Source organism: Carex rostrata, chromosome 1, assembly GCF_964058835.1.
Source record: "Carex rostrata chromosome 1, lpCarRost1.2, whole genome shotgun sequence".
NCBI classification, from domain to species: domain Eukaryota; kingdom Viridiplantae; phylum Streptophyta; class Magnoliopsida; order Poales; family Cyperaceae; genus Carex; species Carex rostrata.
The window spans coordinates 9,237,857-9,247,827 of record NC_135918.1 but is presented as its reverse complement, the minus strand read 5'-3'; the positions used below and the strand labels follow the sequence as shown (position 1 = coordinate 9,247,827).

Here is a 9,971-nt window from a genome sequence, read left to right as displayed (position 1 = left end):
TCAATCAGTTTAGGATTCGGGCTAGCGCAGGGGCAGTATTATGGACTTTGAGATTCGTGCAAAGTTTAAAAGAACGGTACAGATCTATTAATTGTAAAAGATTCCCTTTTCAGGTACCTGGGAGGATGTATTCTACCCAGTACACTCACGGGAGGTAACCGGATACCAATTCGCCAGAGTAACTCAAAGTTTGTGTTTAGAAGGTTACCGTCCGATCAGAATCTTAGTTAGTCCGGATTCCGATCGTACGGTCCATATCCAAACTCAAAATTTGAGTTGAGGGATCCAGACCGCCCACGTTGATGGCCCCGTTGGATGATTGAATGGAAGAAAACAGCTCGTGTCTCATGTTGGAAAACCACAAATTCTCTCTTTCTTAATTAGTTCTTGCACGCATAGAGAGCAATAGATCCCTCATGGCTACTACATGCATCTCTCGACCAAGTTCGATTCTTTACAGGAGAGAATCAAAGAAAGTTGCAGCCTTTGTTCTTAGGAACACCCACATTTGCAATTACGCCCCTGCGAATTCTCTATATTTCCTTGCACTGACAACGGTCAATCCACGGAGACAGAGCAGTAAGCTTTGTTTAGGAAATGGTAGTTCGAATCAATGGAGAAGAAGAAAGCGTACGAGATACACCTCTCCTGTCATGGAATGGCAAGATTGTAGGTACAATTTTTACTCTTAAGCATCATGTTTTGTTCTTTTGGTAAGTTGTATTGTCTGAGACTCGAGTTGGCCGATATAATTAGCTACATTTTAACCAAGTTCATTTGTTTAGATTCGAGTAAACATCACGAATTTTTGCAAGGGAAGAGCTCTCGTTCTAAATTGAAGGCGCTTCTATGATTCTATCAACTTCATGTTCTAAGCTGTGATCATTTTAATACGTCAAAATCTGATTGAATGGTTCCAAAAACACCTTTTAATTCAAAACTGGGTTACTTTATACTTCCTCAAAATCTGAGTTAGTTGATCCACTGCATACCTTTTGGATTATATTCTACTTCTGCATTTGGGCCAGGACAACAATATCTTGGTTTAGTACTAGTTACTTATAGGGAAATTTGTAATTTAGTGAATGTCTATGCATGAACTTGATGGTTTCCTTGGTAACGGATTGGGGGGGGGGGGTTCAAGCACCACTAAGTTTCGAAAAAGAAAAATGTACCAGTTGGTTGATGTTTTCTTTCCTGTAGCTGGGGACATGAATTTTTTAGGTTACATACCTTTTTATATAATTATAATTTCCCACTGAAGATGACATTTTTTTATTAAATTTCACGAAACCAATATATCCAATTTGTTTAAGGGATTTACAACACTTGTCTTTTGGAAAGGGTACTTCTAATAAGTAAAGAAAATTTTGGCAACTAGGATTCTTGTTGAAACTAAAAAGAAATCAGGGTAAATTTTGTATATTTTCGGAACTAATAAAACATGAAAATTGTGATGCAGGTCAGAGCTAGAGGTGGATGTACCATGCTCAGTGGCATACCAGTGTTATTCAGATAAAGAGCTCATCCCACAATGGATGCCTTTCATTTCCTCTGTTACCGTACCATGCTCTTATCTCACCTGTTATATTTTGCGTTTCATCCTATAATTAATTCAGGGTAGTAACGGTAGCATCCTTAACACCAGATGAAGTTGAACTTCTTAGTTTATTGCTTTCCTGGCTGGTTACATAGATTAGCAGTCAGTTGTTGGTACAGTACTATGTTGATACAAGCCTCCCAAAATATGGTTGAGCCAAGATGCAAGCTTACAATAACATAGCATGTCACTTTTTGGGTCCAAAATTACAAAAACACTCGTTAGAATTTAGCCTGCTCTGGATCTAATGCCGCTGCATTTCATAAGTTCCTTGTTATATTTGAATTGCAATTATGGTTCTTTCAGGAATTGTTAAACTTGATACATATGCAGTAATGCATATGTGACGTAAGTATGCACTAATACATATTTAGATAACATGCTAAAAATGTACTATAAATGCCAAATACAATTTGTGTAATGCTTTATTTGAATCTGGCTATTAGGTACTTAAAGATAAACCTGATTTGTCAAGATGGTCGTTAAAATATACCGTGTTTGACCGAGATTTGAAATTTTCATGGCTTGCTAGAAACTTACAGGTAGGAAAAAGTCATTTTATTTATTTTTTATTTGTTTACTTATTTATAATATCTTTTTTTCGGTGCTTTTGTTTTAAGTTTTGGACTTCTAATTACAGCCTATCCCAAATCAAAAGATTCACTGGCGGTCACTAGAAGGCCTACCAAATAGGTACTTCCATTTTATGATGTTACCATGCAAATTTAGTGTAAATACCATACTGTACCATGCAATTCAGTTGCATTGTGGGGTTAACAGCCTTGGCCACTCGTGTAAAACTGGTACTAAGGAAAACGAAATAATAGGGAAGTTAGAGAAGACCTCTTGAAAGATTTGGCCATTACCATTTTGGGTAGGTTCTTGTGTTGTATCTTTTTTTGTATAAGAAGGATGTCGGCACTGTAGCAAGAAATATTATTGGTATCCTCTTTACGAGATATGTTTGCTTCAAGTTTTCAATACACGATAAAGTTAACGCAAATGACCTCACTTTACTTTTTGTAGAGGTGCTGTTCGATTTTTCCCAAAAGGCCCTTCCTCTTGCAAAGTAGAAGTCAGTCCCTCTCTTCCCCTCCTCTCTCTCTCTCTCTTTCTCTCGCTCGCTCGCTATCTCTCTTCTTATTTTTTGGTTGCAACATGACCCTCAGTTATGCCAAATTGCACCAAAGCCCCCCACCTTTTCAAGTGTGCTAACATTGTGTGGTATAATTATGAAAAAGGTACTTTTGTAACCTGAAAAACACAGATTTGATGAAAAATCTAATAACTGGGTCTTTTGCAATTTGTGCATAGTATAGGTTAAACTGGCATTTCAATTGATTATTTGAATTCATACAAGTTCTAAGATACTTTTGTACTTAAATTGTGCTATTTTCTTGTTCTTTTAATCACTCAGCTGACGGTCTCTTATGAAGTCCCTCAAATTTTAGCTCCAGTGGCATCAGTAAGTTGAATTTTTTATTTGTAAATATAGAAAATATAACAGTTTGGTGCTTAATTGACAAAAGAGGTATAGATTAGGTGAACCTTTAGCAATGTTTAAGAGTTTAGGCATAAATAGATAAAAAGTTAGTTTATGGAAAAAAAACAGAACTTCGGGGTGTATTTCTAAATATCGGTTTTAAATTTGGAAACATGGTGCATTTTGTTTTTGCAGGCCTTGAAACCGTTTCTTGAGGGTTTGCTTTTGAATGGCTTGAAACAGTTTGCAGCTGTTGCTAAGGAGTACGAGGGAAAAAATTAAGCATTAAACTAATTTAAAATTATTTGGTTCTTGCTTCATTTTCTAATAAATGGACAATCCTTGTATAGCAAGCAAAATAAATTATTTTGAAAGTTTGATACTTCCAATTTTCAACTTTTATGCTTCGTGACAAGATTGTATTATTGGATATTTTGTTTTTGGACAAATAAAACAATATGGTCTTTTTATCTAATTCAAAATATGCACCCATGAACTCAAAAATTGATGTTGGATGATTTTGCTGCTCGATTTGATTAGACTTTTTTTTGCAGCTATAATAGCGTCTTTAGCCTTGATTGATTTATCCTTTTGTTTAATGAAAAATGAGCAATTGCCAGAACAATGTCGGGGATTCATGTCAATTGTATTACAAGAATTCAGAAGTTTTGGTGAGTGCTAAAAAAAGGAAAAAATATTCTATTAACATTGGTTACTACTAATAATAAATACCTAAAATGAAAAAAGACGAGGGTCTGACGTTCACTATATAAACAAATGAACAACAAATAAATATATATGAAAAGAGATTCTTTAAGAATAATTTGTTGACAATATTTTCTAAATTAATTTAAATAAGGTTTAATTTAAAAAGTAAATTTCATATGTATATTGATGGATCTATAGATAGTTTAAACATTGTGATACACACATAACACAATAACAGTTCTCTTCAAGGCTAGAGAACTTTTTTTTTTTTTTTGGCAAAACTGCCCGTAGGTTTTTATTCAAACAACAGTATAAAGTGCAGGTTCACATATGCAGAAAGACAAAAAGAAAAATACACACTGACAACATATGAGCTAACTAAAAGCCTTCTGACCTGCCCATATTAGCTGGTGGGCTACTTGATTATCAAGGCCAGAGAACTTTGAAACGAATCAAACTTAGCATATTTATGTTCCATTTCACCTTCCAGCTTATATTCAACCGTACTTTTCACGACTTCCATTATTTTGCTCGGGTATTTGATTCACAATTATAGTACAAATGACAAATGTAGCCAGCCCAATCTAAACAAAATAGAACTGGAAAACGAAATATTGGCATATACTTCATCTCTTATGTCAAAAGACGCTCAATCATAATGCCAAAGCAACAACATATGAGCTCAACATAAACAAAAGGTAAGAAAGAAATAATGCTCAGCCTATTGCTACAGTAATATTCAATATATTTGACAAAAAAAACATTCGAAAAATGTGACGGGAAACTATATATGTCTATGGTTGGGACTTGGGAGAGACTGGGAATTAAACGACGCTGAATGCTGTCCGAAGAGAGGAGGTAAATTGGTTTGCTAGGGTTTGTGTGGCAAATTGCTGAAACTGTTTCTTCGCATCTGTCACAAAATTCAAAAACAAAAAGTAGTACATTAACCAGGAAAGCTCTAAAAGCTTTTGATGTGCTTCTCCTAAATAAGAAATATCATTTATCTTCACAACTATTGCACATTTCCATTTTTGCAATTTTATCTTTTGGGAAAGATAACCAAACTGTTCCTACCTTATCATTTACTTTGACACAATAAAATTCCTTAAATATTTGGTAGGGAAGGATGTAGCATATTTCATGTTTTGCAACGGTATTTTATGGGCAACATTGCGTGCTTTACTGTTGCGTATCCTGGTAATGCACAAAAAATCACAAGTTGGTGATACCATCCAAATCTCATTTCTCCCCAATCACACTTTTGTTTCCTGTTGCCTTTATATTGGGTTTCGTTGGGGTTTCTAGCAGGAAACTACCACACTCAAAAGAAGTACCAAAAACTATTACTTCAAAATGATACCACTCGGGTCTAGCATAAATACTGGTGAAGTACCTTTACGGCATTTGGTGAAGCCTATGATATTAGCAACACAGAGTGTCAAACATACACCGATCACCAATACGTAATCTGCTTGGAACCTTATCAGAGAGAATATTCCCAATACTACCCATGCCCCTGCCTGAAAAAAACATACAGATTGTGTAATTATCAAAAACAAGGCACAAGTCATTATTTGAAGTTTGTTCATAGCCTACAGAAATATCATATAAAACCCTGCAACAAGTGCAAATTATTTAAATGTGAGCCTCCCCATCTCCATCCTACTCAAGTTGCTTTCCTCTGAATAAACAAGTGATGAGGGAGGAGTTACACAATTTGGTAATGAATTACTTAGGGTTTCTCATTTTGCAGAAGGAGATTTTCTAATCCCCTGTGGTGAGAATCTACCACTTAAATACCAGAACTAAGTATTCATACATATGCAACTTTAACATATCAACATTTCAATGATGAACATTTGTTTTGTCTTTGCCTCTTTTTTGTTTCTTTTTTCTTTTGCTAAACTAGCAAAATAGACATCCAACTATACCCCCCAGGCCCTCTCATTCCTAGTGTTATGGTTTATTTAATCATTAAGGAACTGACTCTAAGCTATAAACTTTAATTCAGACTCCACCATGCAACTTTCAAAATGTTCAATTATACCATACTTATCACCAACTGTGGTTAATTTCATGCGGGCAGACTTGTAAACTAAACAAGGATATACGATCCAAAATAGGTGAGAAAACAGGCAACACAACATGCAACTAGAATTGCATTGAAAGCACTTACTGTAAGATAGAGAGTCCACCAGAAAAGCCATGAGTCTTTCTTGTTCATCCGTGCGAGAGACTGCAGTTCCAAAGGGCGTGTCAAAAAAAAGCAAAACATGGCGGGGGTAACAACAATTTGCAGAACAAAGAGTGCATTTTTTAAAAGCAAAGAAATGTGTTAGTCTCTGTTGATTTACTCAAGCAATAAAAGATTGTTGGCTCACAGCTATGCATGAAACGTTTTTTTTTTCAGACTTAAGATTCAGCCGATTCATATCACCACAATTTACAAATACAACAGTAACTGCAACTGAGTTTGCAGTTCACAACTTCGAGACAAGTTTCAAAAGGGCATCTACTAATACATGTAACTGTCAGACTGAACCAATTATACTACACTGCAGACATACACACGAGCACGGAGAAATTTATGAACAAATATATACAGAAATGCAAAAATTCTCCCAGAAGACCAGAATGGTTTATAAACAAACATCAAAAACTTAAGAGGGGGTTAAAAAAAGAACATGCCTCTTGGTCAAGGGATTCAAATTTCCAGACACTCTCGCCGAGATCATTGATCTCATTCCACCAGCGCAAGCCAACCAGGATACGACCACTCACATTCTTTACGACCCAGAAATCAAGTGCTGAGAGAAATACCGTCACCACAAATATTATGACAAAGTTGTTCACAAACAGTGCCGACAGTATGTAAAATGCCACAGCAGCTCCCTATGTAATGAAAGAGTAATGTGAAGAATTCATTCAAAAAATGTTACAGCCTCCATTAAAGTCCTTGACAACCAATAAATGAACCAGACTTTTCTAAGTACCAATTAACATCATTAACACAGTAAGATGACTAATCGTCCCCAAAGCCCCCAATTCTTACAGTATATAGGATATATATCTCACGTTTAATTGAAAACACCAACAACAGAAGTGACCTATCTTTAGATCATGCCCACTTTTTCCCTTTTTTCTGTTGTCCTTTGTTTTGCTTTGTTAGTGGCAAGTCAAAATTTAAGCAAAGTGTTTCCCAGAAATAGATTAATGGTAGTCATATCATTTATAGCAGAAAATACATTTAGGGGAGTTTGTGTGAAAACTTAAAGAGTTTGCAGCTGATACATTTTGAAGAAGAATTGTTAAATATATAATTCCTATTTTCTAAGTCATGTAGAAAAAGCCAGATATGTTTGTGTACTTAAAAGTTTGTTTGCATGCATTTGTGATTGTGGTACAACACCAGTTCACTACCTAACGATCTGGTTCAGTACTGAGCAGTACTAAAGGTCATTTAGAAGAACAATATAAATAAATAAACTAATACCAGTAATAATACCAGTAAGGTCATTTACGCAGCCATCCTTGCAATAATACCAGTAAGGTGCTGATACTGATACCAGTGACACTCTTTCAATTATTTACAAACATCTATCTATTGATCTCTAGATTACATAGCAGACGATCAAGTAACACTTTCATGTTCATATATAGCCCAAAAATATTTAGCATCTATGTCAATGCTAGAACTATTGATAAATAAGCATTACCTTGAAGAGCACATGGAAGAAGCACGTCTTAGGGTTTGCATAATTTTCCTCAACAACCTAACAACAATTTCGTAGCAAAATGAGGGTTAATTTGGAATACTGTCATATAAATTAATTTGGATCTGAGGTGGAGACATCAATTCATCTCATCTCAGGGTAGTTGCTAATCTAAAAATATAAATAAGAACAAAGAAGGAGATCTAGATAAGTAAAAAATCAGGAAAAATGCAGTCAAATCCAAATCGAAACAACTATTGAGAGATCTGAAGGTTTTTGGATCTGCGCAAGCGACTGAGCGTGCAAAAGATATAAATGGAGAGAATGAGGAAAAAAGAGAGAACCTGAGTTCGATCCATGTCGAAGGAGGGAGATCTCTCTTTGCTCCAAGTTGGTTTTCGATTCAAGGAACGAGCAACAGAACCAAAATCGAAATCGAAACAAAAGAAATGTTGTTATTTGTTATTTGTTAGGCAACAATTTCATTTGTACCCTTAAGGAAACCATAATAGTAAATTTTACCCTTTCAGAACTGTTTCCGTTTCTGAAAGAGAATTGATACAATAATTTTTAGTACTTTTAATAGACATTTTTCGTTCAGATGCACCACAATAATATATACTTACTCCAAAAGGTCATGTTTGGTTGTGGACTAAAGCTAAGGAGGCCTAAGTTGGTTATTCCAACTTAGGCCACTTTAATTATTTTTATTTAAATACAAGGAGGCGTCTAATTGTCCACAGCCTTTTGTCCACTATTTGTCCACAGCTTTGACTTGCGCGAATACTGTAAAATTACTTCTACATGATGTATAATTATACAATATATCACATAAAATATATCACTTAATCACAAAACATCCAGCAACTATTTGAAGTGGTCCCATGATAGTTAGAAAAAGATTGCAACTTGCACAACAGGACAAAATAAATGTACTTTCAAACTGTACTTTCGGAAATTACAGTTATAGGAAGTTATTGGCAGTTAGAGTTAGTTATTAGCACTGGGTTGAATCTTGTATACTGTAAAATTGAATATTGTATACTGTAAAATTGAATATTGTATACTGTAAAATTGAATCTTGTATACTGTAAAATTGAATCTTGTATACTGTAAAATTGAATCTTCTAGACAGTAAAATTTACAATTGAATCTTGTATACTGTAAAATTGAATCAGCAGAACTGTAAAATTGAATCTTGTATACAGTAGAATTTTCAGTTGAATATTGTTCGGATGAGTAAGAAGCATTTCTATCATCTTTTTCTTCCAGATTTTCACAAGGTGAATACTGTAAAATTACAATATGAATACTGTAAAATTACAAGATAAATACTATAAAATTAACAAATCAATACTCCATATCGCCTTTCTATCATCTCTTTTCTCCAGATTTTCCCAAGATGAATACTATAAAATGATAAGATGAATACTGTAAAATTAACGGGGCAATACTATAAAATTAACAGATCAATACTCCATATCGCCTCTCTATCATCTCTTTCTTCCAGATTTCCACAAGATGAATACTGTAAAATTAACAAGAAAATACTGTAAAATACTGTAAAAAAAAATAGTACATGTTCTTGCATTTGGAAACAACCATTTCACTGCTTGATGCATGATTCAAATACAAAACCATATTCAATATGAGGAGGGTTAAAATGCACCCTCTTTTTGTGCTCCTAACATGCACCCTCCCCTCGTATCTTCATTTTTAAAGTTCAAATAGTTGATTCGAACATTCCAACGTGTTCTTCATATTAAAATGTGCTTGGAAACCAAATTTTACATTTTTTGAAATTTTTTTACTATTTTTTCAGAATTTTTTAAAATCATCACTTTGCTGAACTTTTTATTATTGTTTAGTTTAATCAAAAATTCTTCAAAAATAGTAAAAAATTTCTAAAAAATGTAAAATTTGGTCTCTAAGCACATTTTAATATGAAGAACACGTTGGAAGGATCGAATCAACTATTTGAACTTTGAAAATGAAGATACGAGGGGAGGGTGCACGTTAGGAGCACAAAAAGGAGGGTGCATTTTAACCCTCCTCATTCAATATATAGTAATCTAACATAAATTCAGCAAACTATATATATTTTTTCAATCTAAATGCATTATTTTTACTGTTGACCTGAAGAACAAATCTCCTCACGTTGTCACCAACTACTAGACTCCAAAATTTTTCTTTTATCAACAGGAGATACTGCAATTTTGCGCACCTTCCACAGGATTAGCGGATTAGCGGAGACCAGTCGCTCACCTTCCACAGGATTAGCGGATTAACGAGAACGCAAGTAATATCTCTCACCTTCCACAGGATTAGCGGAGACCAGTCGCTCCTGTTACATTTCGAAATTTTAAAACATGATTAAATTATTCAGATTTAAAAACAATATTGAGAAATAAATGTCCGAAATATACATACGAAATTAATTAAAAATTTACGAAACCCGATTCGG

The 9,971-nt window shown here is 34.4% G+C and overlaps 2 protein-coding genes across 3 annotated transcripts; one reads left to right on the top strand and one right to left on the bottom strand.

Annotated features, from left to right (window-relative positions):
* Positions 1-320: 320 nt before the first annotated feature.
* On the top strand, positions 321-3,558 carry LOC144556782 (uncharacterized). 2 transcript variants are annotated; one of them, XM_078305235.1, is made up of 8 exons: positions 533-673; positions 786-878; positions 1,463-1,562; positions 2,047-2,142; positions 2,241-2,293; positions 2,627-2,675; positions 3,018-3,065; positions 3,279-3,558. In XM_078305235.1, the coding sequence occupies exons 2-8, from the start codon at positions 850-852 to the stop codon at positions 3,363-3,365; spliced, it is 462 nt and encodes a 153-aa protein (XP_078161361.1). In that variant the 5' UTR covers positions 533-673; positions 786-849; the 3' UTR covers positions 3,366-3,558. The 2 variants fall into 2 exon arrangements, with proteins under 2 accessions (XP_078161353.1, XP_078161361.1); XM_078305227.1 differs by lacking the exon at positions 786-878 and having other exon boundaries at positions 321-673.
* Positions 3,559-4,298: 740 nt separating this feature from the next.
* On the bottom strand, positions 4,299-8,003 carry LOC144556796 (golgi apparatus membrane protein-like protein ECHIDNA protein). The gene is made up of 6 exons (XM_078305246.1): positions 7,852-8,003; positions 7,511-7,567; positions 6,483-6,686; positions 5,971-6,030; positions 5,188-5,314; positions 4,299-4,704 (listed from the first exon to the last, which is right to left on the bottom strand). Exons 1-6 carry the CDS (start codon positions 7,864-7,866, stop codon positions 4,616-4,618), a joined length of 552 nt encoding a protein of 183 aa, XP_078161372.1. The 5' UTR covers positions 7,867-8,003; the 3' UTR covers positions 4,299-4,615.
* Positions 8,004-9,971: the final 1,968 nt, after the last annotated feature.